The sequence below is a fragment of the Peromyscus eremicus genome, chromosome 1 (genome assembly GCF_949786415.1).
Source record: "Peromyscus eremicus chromosome 1, PerEre_H2_v1, whole genome shotgun sequence".
NCBI classification, from domain to species: domain Eukaryota; kingdom Metazoa; phylum Chordata; class Mammalia; order Rodentia; family Cricetidae; genus Peromyscus; species Peromyscus eremicus.
Window position 1 is genome coordinate 96,164,228 of NC_081416.1, and position 14,156 is coordinate 96,178,383.

The following is a 14,156-nucleotide window of genomic DNA, read 5'->3' on the forward strand; positions in this document are numbered from 1 at the left end:
CCCTTGCCCCTTTTCTCCCCTCTCCCTTGTTCCCTTCCCCTTCTCCCTCTTCCTCTGTCTCCTGTCTTTGTCCCTTATCCCTGTCCTCTGTCTCTCTGGGGCAAATAAATCTTCTTGTTGAGAACTTGGTCTTGAGGGTCCTGAGCCAATACTTTTCCTTTCAACTCCTGATTTTTAGCACTGAAAATACAAAACAAAAAAGCAGAAAGATGGACACGATTTAGTAACTAGAATGTTTTAGCAGCGAAAAGAAGATGGACCAATTAATTATTGTATTATGATAAATTTTAACATAGAAGTTTACCCCAAAGTTTTATAAAGGGTTTTGTTGTTGTCAGTGTCCTTCCTTCCTCCCTCCTTTCCTCCCAGCCTTTTCCTCCCTTCCTCCACCAACTAAGTTCCTACAGTCTCAGCCCTTCCCTAACTTTTTGACCTTGATCATGTTTTCAGGGGTCTCTGCCCCTGAGTATCACAAAGCATGTATAAGTTAACTAAGCAGAGCTAACGTGTAAACACTTAATGAACACACATTTAATGACACGAAAGCACAAGAAATACAAGTAGCATGTGAAGTTGGAACTTTTTCTGATGTGCTTTTATTAATTAAGGATCTCCAGAGAATTAAAAAATATATGCATATGATAGACTAATAGTTAGACAGACTTCCTGATAGGCAGACAGATAAAGGAAGAGGCCATGACTACGTAATAAAGATGGTGAACTTCCAAGATGGCCCCCCAATGATATACTGGCTCAATAGAGTCAAGGTTGTGGGTCAAACAGCCATCCTGTCTTTCTTTAAATTGACCAAATCTAAATTAGGAGAAGAAAACCCTTTAGAGATTTAAAAACCTCCCAGCCCTCAAGAGGAAGCTGGGTCTCAGCTTCCTTCCCCCACTCCCTCTGCTTTGTGGAGGACCTTTCTCTTTTTAGCTTCCTTCCCCACCCGCTCTGCTTTGCAGAGGTCTTTATCCTTGTGTGTGTTTTCTCACCTTTAATAAAAGCCTTCTTTAACTGCTGATTCCGTCCTCTGCTGTCTCCTGTGTTCTTGATTTCTCTCCTGCTTACGTGTTGCAGTCAGTTCTTTTACTGGCAGAGAAAATGAACCCGATCAGGTTTACGGAGTCTGGCTAGGCCATATCTGCAGGGTAAGGCAGCAGGTCCGGAAGAGGAGATGCAGACACTCAGGTTCAAAGGCCGTTTGGAACACAGTTCCCTCCTAGTGGTCCAGGGTCAGTCTTTCATTTAGTTCAGGCTTCAGAATGAGGTCCACCCACATAATGGAGGCAAATATGCATTACTCAAAATCCACCTATTTAAATAGTCATCTCATCTTTAAAGAAAAAAAAAAATCTCACAGAAACATCCAGAATGTTTAATCACAAACATGTCAGGGTACCAAGGCAAGCTGACCCACAAGATTAAGGGTCACAATGACAGCAACTGGGAGGCAGAGGCAGGTGGATCTCTGGTTTGAGGCCAGCCTGCTCTACAAAGTTCCAGGACAGCCAGAGGTATATAGAGAAACCCTGTCTCAAAAAACCAAAAATAAATGATAAACAAATAAGTAAAAAGAAGAACGGAACAAAAATATAGACAGTGAGAGGCTTTGGTGAGGATGCTGAGAAAGTGGGACCTTCATACATTGCTCATAGAAGTCTAATACGATGTGGTCATTTTGGGTTTTTATTTATTATTGTTTCAAGACAGGACCAGGCAGATGTGAACTCCTGATCTTCTTATCTTCATTTCTCTCTCTCTCTCTGTCTCTTTTTTAAAACAAAGGTTTAACTTTTTTCTTTTAAATGATTTATTTACTTGTATTTTGTGTACATTGGTGTTTTGCCCATATGTACGTCTGTGTGAGGGAGTCAGATCCACTGGAACAAGAGTTACAGACAGTTGTTAGTTGCCATGTGGGTGCTGGGAATCGAACCCAGGTCCTCTGGAAGGGTAGCCAGTGCTCTTAACCATTGAGCCATCTCCCCAGCCCCTTGTGTTCACTTTTCAAGTGCTGGCTTGCTGCATTCCATCCAGTTTAACAAAGTGGGAATGCAAGCTAGAATATAGATGAACCTTAAAGTCATTATGCTAAGAATACCAAAAAGTGATTTCTTTTATTCTTGTATAATATTAGAGAGATGAGCCTTAATATTATTCATCCCAGGGGCTCAGGAGAGAGAGCCACTAATGGTGAGGACTGTTTTCAGGAGATAGAATATCAGCACACCGAGCTCTATTGTCCACTTGCTTTAATTCCTCTGGCATGACATCCACATATACGCAGCTTCAGTTCTGTTCTCGTGCCTAGCTCCTTTCTTGCCTGATTTCTCCCTGTTTATTTACTGTTCCCTCTTAAGTTCTATCTTAATTCTGCCTCATCTAGGTCCTTTTCACCTTGTTCTTACCCAGCTAGGGCTTCCCCATCTGACTCTTCCTCATCTTCCATCTCGTTCCTCTAGTACTCTTTTCTAGCCCTTCAATCTAGTTCTTTCCCTTCTCAGTTTGTTCCTTGCAAGTTCTTACCCGTCTAGTTCTTCCATACTTTTTTCTCTTCTCTGTCCCCTGTGCCCTGGAAGTCCTGGTATATAAAGCCAGGCTTCCAGGGTCAAATGGAGGGGTGATAAGAATCACATTGAGAGGCAATAACTGTTAATTATCATTTGCAACCCCAAAGGGAAGTGACCAATGGGGAAATGAATTAATTAAAGGCTGAATTCGGGTAATATCTAAGAAGAGGGAATCTTATGTGCTCAACTATAGTCTTAAACGTGATTAGTAGAAGATGTTAAGAATCGATAAGTTGCTAGGTCAATGGGAGAAAATAAAACTGTCTTCTTTTTTCCTGTGGCTCCTATCTGTCCAAGCTATCTGCCGTTTTTTCTGCAGGGTGGGGGAAAGTGTGCTCAGTCGCTAGGCAACCTGTGTACAGCTAGATGCCTCTGGTGATAGTTAAAGGGAGACCTGGAACCAGAGGTAAGATTTGGGAAAGGAGGAAGTAAAGCTTAATTGGCACATCTGCCAGGCCTTCTCAAACAGGTAGCCTGGATGCTTAAGTCTGTTCTTAGAGACTACAGAGGCATCTCTGATAAGGTACTTTCCTCTATCTGGGGATGGACCTGGCCGGATGCTGCCAATGATGATAATTACAGGGAGGCTTGACCTGGGGTTCTGGCTGAGCATAGCTATCAGTGCAGAGGGTTATCTAAACATTCCTAGAAGTGGTTAGGTAAGGAATTAGAGGTCTTTAAAGTTAGTAAGGTTGTAAGAAAGGAGGGTCTGAGCTGAATTGTGTAAAGCTATTACTTAATGTCCACCTCACCTAGGCAGTGTCTCCTTGTGGAATTTACCTTAAATCAGGAGACTTGCATGTGTACTGTTATTACTGCTAGTCCTAGAAAGTGGCTAAGGGAGATATCTGATTCCAGAGAAAGCCTTTCCTGAGGCTGTTCTCCAAATACCTGGAATGTGTATGTCCAAAGAGTGACCAGTCCATACTGTTAGCCCTTCTTAGGAAAAAGTCAATTGGGAAAACTATGAAGGCACACATGATTTTCATAACAGAAGACAGCTGATATATAACAAGCCAAGTAACACCAAAAACTCCTTGGGATTTGGCTTCCTCTGGAGGAGTTCCCTGATTCCTCCAGGTAGTGACTTTGCCATAACCAGCTGAGTTCTTATGATATATTCCTGCGGCCTGCAGCATTTTATATGAAAAAATTCAGAATACATACTCCCTAGTCTGTCTGTGAGTGAGATGGGTGAAAGCAGAAATGAAGGCTCCAACAGTATCACTAGACACAAGTTAATGGCACTGCTCTAAAATGAATGTGGCAATAGGTAGCAGACCTCCATGGACATAATAAGAAACGCAATTATGACTCCCTGTCTGATGCACTTCCACTCAGATGGGGACTACTAGCCAGCTGGGGTCCTCAAGGCCCTGGCTGACTAGAAGACATCCATGGGCCTGCCCAGTGCCTTGTGGTGCCAGGCAGGTGGGCCTCTTTATGAGAAGCAAATATGTGGTGGAGAAATGGGAGAGAAAGAGAAGCAGAATGGTTCATGCACTGTGGAAAGATGCAGAAAGGAAGAAATAAAGACGGTGAGGAGTGGGCATGTGTTGGAAGCCTGCTTGCCACCTGGGGCCATGGTGAAGGCAGTGAGGAGTAGACTGAAGGGGGAAGTCTGTTTGCCACCTAGGGCCATGGTGGTGTTTAGGCCAGGCTGCTGCCATGGGCCTCATCTGGGTCCCTGGTTCTACAGAAACCAAGGTCTGTGTTGATGTCTGCGGCCCCTGTTGTCATCAAGGGTTGTGCTGATGCCAGTGGTCTGGGCCACCTCCTGGTGCTGTGTTTGGGTCCAGGGGCCATGCTGCCATTGGGGTCATGCCCATCTGGGCAGCCTTCCCCGCCACCTGGGGCCATGGTGACAACCAGACCAGGCTGCTGCCAAGGACCATGTCTGGGTCTACGGTCCTACCACAGCTGAGGTCTGTGTTGATGCCCAAGGCCCATGTTGCCACCAAAGTCCACATGAAGCCTGGGGTCCGGGCTGCAACCTGTGGCCTTGTTGGTGTCCAGGGGCCATACTGCTACCAGAGCTATACTGATCTGAGTGGCCAGGGCTACCACTCAGAGCTAGGATGTCCACCAGGCCAAGCTGCTCCCTGGGGCCATGTCTGGGTCCATGGCCCAGCTGCAGCTGGGGTCTGTGTCAAAGTCTGTAGGCCAGGTTGCCACAAGGGTCCACACGAAGGCCCGGGATCTGGGCCTGAGTCTTCGGCTTGGTTGGAGTATGGGGTCCATACCATAGCAGGGACCATACATATATGGGTGGCCTGTGCTATCACCCAGGACTATGGTGTCATTTGGGCTCAGGCTGCTGCTGAGGGCCATGTCAGGGTCCGTGGCCCTACTGCAGCCAGGGTCTGTGCTGATGTCCAAGACTCCTTTTCCACTGAAGACCGTGCAGACCCCGAGATCCAGAGCCAAGTTGGTGTCTGAGGGCCATACTGCCGCTGGGGCTATAGCATCAGAGAAAATGCTGAAGGAAGACCCCAGACTCACACAGTGTGCAAGAACAAAGAGCATTTATTATACCAGCATACATGTGGGGTTGTTCACCTGTACAAAATGGCGATGACCGAGAGGGACATGTAGGCTCCTTTTAAGCACAGCTAAGGGGAGTTTCACGGTCACCTACATAATTGATTAATCAAGCAGTGGTTACATTAGTATATTTTTAATTGGCTGAGGTTTAGTCTTATCATTTTTGGACACATATCATTTGGACACAAGCATAAGCTTGGACGTGACTCAGAAGGGGGCTGCTGGGTTTGTCCTTGAGATACTGTGAGGCTGACTTGGGCCCTCTGTGTTTGTTCTCCCTCGACCCTGAGTGTAAGGGCCTTGTAGATAAGTGGCCTTTTGTTGGAAAAGACACTTGTTTGTTCTTCTCAGAAAACTGGAACCCAAATTCAGTCTTGAAAGTGGGAGAGTTTAACTCTTTCAGGGTCTGTGCTGGAGTAGCCCGCACTGCCACCAGGGGCAGTGGTGACATCCAGACCCAGCTGCTGCCGAGGACCACGTCTGGTCCATGGTCCTACTGTGACTGGGGTCTGTGCTGAAGGCCGAGTCCAGTATTGCCACCAAAGCTCACATAGAAGTCCAAGGTTGGGGCCCAGAACCATCCCAACCCGAGTGGCCGTTGCTTCCACCCGGAGCCAGGATGTCGTCCCGGCCCAAGCTGCTACTGAGGACCATGTCTGGGTCCATGGTCAGCTGCAGCTGGAGTCTATGTTGAGGTCTGTGACCTGTGTTACCTCAGGAGGCCTTAGGAACCATGCAAGATGAGATCAGAGGGCCATGCTGAGCCAGCCCCACCCTTCACTTGCCCTGGGACAGCAGGCTTTGCCTTTTGCTGGACACTACAACGAGAACGCTGGCCCCTGCACTTGTGAGAGATGGCCCCACCCCTCACTACAGGTGAGGGTGAATGGACCTCTAGGGCATGCACATAGGGGAGCTGATTACACCCCCTCACCTGAGGCGGGTGCCCCCAATGGCCCGGACTGACTAGCTCAGCTACTACCCAGGCCCACAGCTGGGCCTTGCATTGGCCCACCCTGGCATCTACCCCACCTAGGACCTGTTCCTGAAGGGACTGGTCCTATGGAACAAAACCCACAGGATCTTCAAGACTGGGGCAGCAACAGGATATTGTTGAACAGAGGAGTTCCAGTGAGGATCCAGTGATGATGGTGTACTAGAAACCAGAGGCCTCGAACCAGACTAGTGACTCATTCAATGAGAATTTGCTAGTAAAGCTGATAGGACAAAGGGTATACTACATGACACACCAAGGTCCCCAATGCTATCAGGACAAATGAAGAGGTGTTGGAGAGGCAGGAAAGAAGAAGTGAAGAGTTTTTTGTTGTTGTTATTATTTTGTTTTGGTTTTTTTTGAAGTTTTTTGTTTTTGTTTGTTGGCTTGCTTTCTTTGTTTTGTTCTCTTGTGTGTGTGTGTGAGGGGGGGCTGCAGGGGTGAGGGGGGATATGGGGGAACCAGGAGATGAGAAGAATTGGGGTGAATGATGTGAAACTCCCAAAGAATCATTAAAGAAGTATGAAAAAAGAAAAAAGAAACACAATTATATATAGTGCTTTGAAAACTAGTTGTATGGGCTGGAGAGATGGCTCAGTGGTTAAGAGTGCCTGTTGTTCTTGCCCATTGCCTGGGTTCATTTATTTTATTTATTAGTTTTTGGTTTTTCCAGACAGGGTTTCTCTGTGTAGTTTTGATGCCTGTCCTGGATCTTGCTCTGTAGACCAGGCTGGCCTCGAACTCACAGAGATCTGCTCGTCTCTGCCTCCCGAGTGCTGGAATTAAAGGCGTGCGCCACCACCACCCGGCGCCTGGGTTCATTTATAAGAGATGACACAGAGAAACTACTGAGCTAGACTGCTCCATGAGCAGAAAGAAAGATTTACTGGGGTTCAAACTGCCATCTGGAGGTGGGGCACAGTGGAAAGTAAGCATATTTTATGCGACAGTCAGCAGGGTGGGGAGGGAGCTGAGCTGATACAAGATATTGGGATTGATCCTGAACTAGGTACCCTTGACAGAGGTAGTTGACTTTTGGTGGAAAGTTAGGGAGGTTCCTGGAGGAAAAGATGGAGTCCCAAGATCCCAACAGAGATCTTGAATGCAGATCAGTCCCCACTCTTTTATAGCTTTCTGCCTTACATGGAAAAAATCATAATGGAATTTTCTCTCAATTTTATTGTCATTATTTCAAGGATGTAGAGAGCTGTGGGAAGAAAGAAGGTGGAAAATGAACTATTTATGCACTGACTGTTTGCTGTGCTGTAGATGTGTAGTGTCTGCATCCTTCTCATCTTCTTTACAGATGAGTAGAAACTTAAGTTCATTGGCAGACAAGCTTACAGTGTCATTAACTAAGCAGTGCATCTGGATTTTAAGTCTACACCTCTTGACACCTGACACAGTTTCCTGACTGTATACACAGGTTATAATGTCATAGCCTACCAAGATGACTGTGTACAAGGTGCGGGAGGGAAGGGCAACCACACATATAGGTGTTCCCCCTAGGGATGCCTGGAGGAGGCAGCCTGCTGAGCAAGTGTCAGGCTTCACAGCCAGTAGTGTTAGCACCCAGAGGTACGAAAATAATGGTTTCTGTAGATCCGGTGTCAGAGAGGAAAATATCCCAAAGCTGAGAACTCTCTCAAAGAATGACTGAAAAATGGAAGCAGTGATGTCAAATTCTTTAGTAGAGGTTTGCATACATATAGATGTGTATTTATATTACATCTCTGTTATTAGCAGGTTGTCATGCTTTGAGGCGATGGGGAAAAAAATCCTTGCAAAGTATCCTTTCCCAAAGAACACACAGCTCAGATGGAGTTAAGTAAGGAACATGAATAACTGAGTTACTAATAAGACAGGAAATAAACAAAATATTGCTTCAGATGAAACATGGCATAGAATCTCTAAAGATGGGAGTTGTTCTCCATCATAGCAGGCTGGACGGATACTTGGTATCAATAATTACTGATAAATGATCAAGTTATTAAAGCACACATTAGTGCTTATATTTATTTAACTAGTAACTAAGTAATACAGAAATTCAAAGACATTAGGTAAAAGTAGATATTGCATGTTTATGGACTTGTGCAGTTGCTAAGAAACAAGAATATCATCTCATGGGACTATAAATATTTGGATGTGACAGTTCTCTGGGGTTACAATAAGGAATAAGTTGAACCAGAACATAATTGTCAAAACTATACTGAAATAATTAAGAAACTATTAAGGAGCCAATCAAATGGATGTTGAGTAAAGTCCTGTTTAGATGCTAAACTAAGAGTAAGTTATCATGTAGCTCTCGGTTACTGAAGTGATAGGAGAGGAGACCATATTTGAAGAATATGAGAGAATGGAATGGGCACTACTATGGTTTTCTAAGAAAAGCAATCAGAGGTTGGTTTGAATAAATGACATTTTTGGATAAATGGGGACATAGGTGAGAATCATATGGGGATAACTAGAAAGTGTAGATGTGAGGATGCACTAAACACAAGACATTTGATAAATACAGAAGAGGAGTCAGTTGAGGCCAAATTGTGGGCATTTATTTAAATTCTTTGGTAATATTTGCAAACATTTGCTTAGCTCCTTCCAGTATCTGCTTCGTTCTTACTCCATAAATCACAGGATTGAGCATAGGTGGGATAACCACATAGAGGTTGGCCAACAGGATGTGGACATAACGTGGGATGTGTTTCCCACCAAACCTATAGGCAAAGACAGAGAAGAGGGCAGGGATGTAGAACAGGAGTATGACACAGACATGGGATCCACAAGTACTCAGGGCCTTGGACCGGGCTTCTTGGGAAGAGAGGCGGAATACAGCGTGGAGGATGTGGACATAGGAAACAGCAATGAGAATGATGTCCAGGCCTGTGGAGAGAAGAGCAGCTGCCAGCCCGTACCAGACATTGATGGAAATGTCAGAACAGGACAGACGGGCGATACCCATGTGCTCACAAAATGTGTGTTCGATGACATTGATCCGGCAGTAATGCAACCGCTTGAGGAGAAAGATGGATGGGAACATGATTATGAAACTGCGGGTCAGGGTAGCCGCAGCAATCTGTCCCATGACCCGCCTTGTCAGGATTGTGGTGTATCGCAGAGGAGAGCATATGGCCACGTAGCGGTCAAAAGCCATGGCCAGCAGGACAGCAGAGTCAGCCACGAAGAGGAAGTGGATGAAGAACATCTGAGTGAGGCAGCCATCAAAGGAGATGTGGCTAGAACCTAGCCAGAAGTTGGCCAGGGTCTTGGGCATGGTGGAGGTAGACAGCAGGACATCGGCACTAGCCAGCATGCACAGGAATATGTACATGGGCTCGTGAAGGCTTGGCTGGGACAGGATGACACAAATTAGAATGCCGTTGCCTATCAGGGCAGCTATGTACATAGTACAGAAGGGAATGGACAGCCACACATGAAGGTACTCCAGCCCAGGGATGCCAGTGAGGAGGCAGCCTGCTGTGCGAGTGTCAGAATGGTTCACAGCACCCTCACTGTGAGCAGGTAAGAAAGCCATGGCTTTCTGCAGAGCCTGTGTAATAGAAGGAAAGCATGTTCAGAGTTTGAGCACACTCAGCAGAGTGTAAGCAGGCTTGTAAACAGACCAGCTCATGCTCACAGGCCCTACCACAATTCAGGAATCAGTATATAAGCCCATGCTCCATACACAAAAACACACAGATTCTACCCACAGTGAACTATTGCAGGCCTTTCTCACAGATCAGCTCTGAATCCTCATTCAGGATGGGTTCTGAACAGCACCAACATCTAGAACGCTGAAAGCAATCTCTAGAGCTGCAGATGTGTCAGAGGTAGACATAGCACATCAACTTCTAAATAAATGATAACAACCAAAAATCACTAATGGGCCTGAGAGATAGTTAAGCACACTTGTTGCTCTTGCAGAGGACCAGGGTTCAATGCCCATGCACATGATGGTTTATATCATTTACATTACAAGTAACTCCATTTCCAGGCAATCTTATTTCCTCTTCTGGCCTCTGCTGGCATTAGCACACACATGGTGTACTTTTATACATATGTGCAATAAAACACTCATACCTGGGCTGGAGAGATGGCTCAGAGGTTAAGAGCACTGGCTGCTTTTCCAGAGGTCCTGAGTTCAATTACCAGCAACCATATGGTGGCTCCAACCATCTGTAATGAGATCTGGTGCCCTCTTCTGGCCCGCAGGCATACATGCAGGCAGAACACTGTATACATAATAAATAAACAAAATCTTAACAAACAAAACAAACAAACAAACAAAACCACAAGCTGGGCAGTAGTAGCGCACGCCTTTAATCCCAGCACTCAGGTGGCAGAGGCAGGTGGATCTCTGTGAGTTTGAGGCCAACATGGTCTCCAAAGCGAGGTCCAGGAAAGGTGCAAAGCTACACAGAGAAACCCTGTCTCGAAAAACCAACAAAACAAAATAAAACAAAACCCCACTTATACCTGTAAAGTTACTTTAAAAAATCTAAAAGAACTTTTTTTTTTTTTGGTTTTTCGAGTCAAGGTTTCTCTGTGTAGTTTTGGTGCCTGTCCTGAATCTCGCTCTGTAGACCAGGCTGGCCTAGAACTCACAGAGATCCACCTACCTCTGCCTCCTGAGTGGTAGGATTAAAGGCATGTGTCACTACTGCCTCACCAGTTTTTCTTTTTGTTGTTGTTGTTTTTTAATATGGGCGGTGGGGATCAAACTCAGGTCCTCTTGTTAGCACAGGAAACACTTTACCAACTGATCTATCTCCCCAGCTCTCATTTTCCAAATTTTTAGGATGAGCATAATTTTTACCTTGTTGGCATATTAAATTAAATTTTATCTGTTGAATCCATTAAATCTCTGGCCTGTACCCAGTTACTTGTGTGGCTTGCAGTATGTATTACTTCCCAGTACCGGAAGCGAGGTATATCACCATGTTTCTGCAGTACGATCCCCAAATTCCTGCCATTAGTATCATCGGGGAACATCTGAATTCTTTGGCCTGAATACAAACCTGCTGACCTAGAAAATATGGGCTGAGGGATAGAAATCTGTGCTTTGGTAAGCCCGTAGGTGATTCTGACTCAGCTGAAGTTCATGACCACGGATGTAAGGACTATGCTTTCTTCCTTATAGAGCCTAGATGTCCCCACTTCTGCAGGCATCCTTAACTTTTCACTCTTCCTTGATTTCTACTGCATCAGCCCTGCGCATGCTCAGACTTAGTTGAGTCTAATGGCTTCCCCCTCAGCTTAGAGAGGCACAATACAAAGAAAATGCCGTTTGTATTCAATGTCTTAACTACATATTAGGTTCCTCGAATACTTCTCAATCCTTTTAAATTATTCTAAATCAGCATGCAACTCTGACCACTGTCTGAATCCTGCCTCTCTCTCTCTCTTATTTTTATTATGTGTATCTGTGTGAATGTGTGCCATATGTGTGCATGTACACATGAAGGCCAAAAGAGGGTTTAGGATCCCTGGAATTGAAGTTACAGTTGGTTGTGAGTGCCTGACATAGGTTCTGGGAACTGAACTCTGAAAGAGCAGTATACGCTCTTCATTGTTGAGCCATCTCTCCATCTCTCTCCCATGACCTTTTACATGCAATAATTACCTGTTTATGTATGCGTGCACACACACTCTTACTAGTTTCTCCCTTTAAACTTGTATGCCAGTGAATCTGCCCTCTTCCTCCTCTGTAGCACCCTGTGTTTTCTGTTTACTTTCATTGTCTTACTTAAGAAAGTGTAGATATTTTTTATGCAGAAATATATTTTTCTCATTCCCAGAGTGACTGAGATTGAGACAGTAGTAGGTTCTTTTTTTTTTTTTTTTTCCCGTTCCGGAGCTGAGGACCGAACCCAGGGCCTTGTGCTTGCTAGGCAAGCACTCTATCACTGAGCTAAATTCCCAACCCAGTAGTAGGTTCTTTATACTCCTACATTCCCTCCAGATCCTCCGCCACTCCTTCTCCCTTCTTTTCTCTCCTCTTAACACGTTGGGAAATTTTCAGTTATACTATATGATATGCTCCCTGAGTCAGAAATGTATCTTCTTCACTGGTGTCTGCCTTAGAGTTTCTACACAATGGATGTTGAGAGGATGAGAGAATAGGTGTGTTCCTCTTACCCAGCCAAGTTCCTAGTGACGAGAACGCCCATGGACACCACAGGACTGATGGGTTCATGATCATAGTCGTCTGTTCTGTTCTAGTCTGTGCTTGATGCCATTTGAACTCATTCTTCCCACCATGCACCCGTCATCTTCCTCTGCTGCTGGTGTCCACCTTGTGGGTGACATCAGCACCTGTACCAGCCGCCTTCTCCACCTTTGATGCTGCCTGCTCCTCCAAGGCAGCCTGAGCTCCCTGCATCTCCCTCTCTATTCCATTATCTCTGCACTCCAGTTCAGGCCCCCACTGACCCACACCGTGACTACCCAGCAAGTCCAGCAACCCCACTTTAAATACCCATCAAGCAATCCTTTCAGCCCCTCTCTTTTCATATGCCCGAGACTCTTAGGTACCGATTCCTCCTTCTGTAACATCAGAACCTCCTCTCCATTTCAGTGTGTCTCCTCCACCTAAACATCCCACCTTGAGTAGAGTCAGAGCAGAGGCAAACTCTTCAGAGTAAACGACGCAGAGTGCAGATTTTTTTTTTTTTCTTAGCTTGGGCTTCCACTCTGCCAGAGACAGAGACCCACAGTGAGCAAAGTGCATGCTACTGATTTCACACTTTTCCCCCCGCCCGGACCACACTGATTTCTCATCCTGGCTTCTCTGTTTCCTCTCGTAGGTAGTAGATTCCCATTAGATAGCTGTATATATCTCATCTATTACAAATGCAGGCAGTTACTGGAACTTCTCTGCCATCCTCTTATTCATTGCTGATTTCTTAGCCAATGAATGTTGGCCCAAAAGCTTTCTTCTCTCCTCTCTTCTAAGCCTGAGAACAGCACCTGTGCTCCCCTTTGTCTGCAGAAATCCAGACAAATAGAGAAAACAAGATAAAATGCTTTAGCTACTGTATCCTGGCTGTCCTCCTGCACATGTGGAGGTCAGAGAACGACTTGCAGGAGGAAGGGTCCTCTTGATTAGCTCAGGTCTTCAGGCTTGACCGCGGTCACCCTTACCCACTGAGCCATCTCACTGCCCCCTCCTCCATCCTTTCATTCTCTTCTTTCAGCTGGAAAACAAAATTTCCTTCTACTATTCTATCCTTCACCTGACCATGTGTCCAGCTTGGCATGTCCTCTCCAAATGGTCCACAGCACCTTCCTTTCCTGTCTGCTCTTCCTCGGTGTCTAACGGTAGCACATGTATGACATTTATGATCTGCTGTAGGAGCTAAGGACCAGCTACCCACCTATCTCTCCATCCTCACTTGAAATGTGACCCCCCAAACTACTCTCCATACCCACTCCCAGGAAAATACAGCTCACTACAGCTACCCTTTACCGTACCCTCCACCCATCTCTGAAGAGCACCAAGGACTTGGGCACTTCTGCAACGTTTTTTTTTTTGCTCCTTCTTCTGTCTTAACACTTCCCTCCACCCTAGAAACCGCTTCAAGACTTACCTGTCCCTGAGGTACCTTCTGATTCAATTTCTTAGTGCCACACTTCATTTGTAGCTCATGCTTCTTAAATGGATGGATATGGTCTCAGGCTGACCTCAGTGTTTATCCTTTCCTGTCCCTTGGGAGAAGTAATTCTCCTGGTTTTGTGTATCCCTCTGTTCCTCAGCTTCAGCTGCCTCTCCCATCATTTGGGGCAATCTGAGGCCACGCCAGTTAACACAGGTATCTGTTGAACATGCACAAGGGTAGTTTGGCATGGAGCCAAATGGAACAGAATGAATGTTTCTGATAGACAGGCCAGACAGATGATGAGTGGAGACGGGGAGAGGGACCCAGCAACAACTCAGGCTCTTGGCCCCAGTGGGTTTTTTTTTTTTTTTTTTTTTTTTTTTTTTTTTTTTTTTTTTTTTTTTTAAACTTTGCATGCTTTCCCTGTTCCAATGTTACTCTCTTTCCTGACTT

General features: G+C 45.5%; 1 protein-coding gene across 1 annotated transcript; it reads right to left on the minus strand.

Annotated features, from left to right (window-relative positions):
- Positions 1-8,659: 8,659 nt before the first annotated feature.
- LOC131910522 (olfactory receptor 52B6) lies at positions 8,660-13,742 on the minus strand. Its single transcript, XM_059262460.1, has 2 exons — positions 13,695-13,742; positions 8,660-9,655 (listed from the first exon to the last, which is right to left on the minus strand). The coding sequence occupies exons 1-2, from the start codon at positions 13,740-13,742 to the stop codon at positions 8,660-8,662; spliced, it is 1,044 nt and encodes a 347-aa protein (XP_059118443.1).
- Between the last annotated feature and the right edge of the window lie 414 nt (positions 13,743-14,156).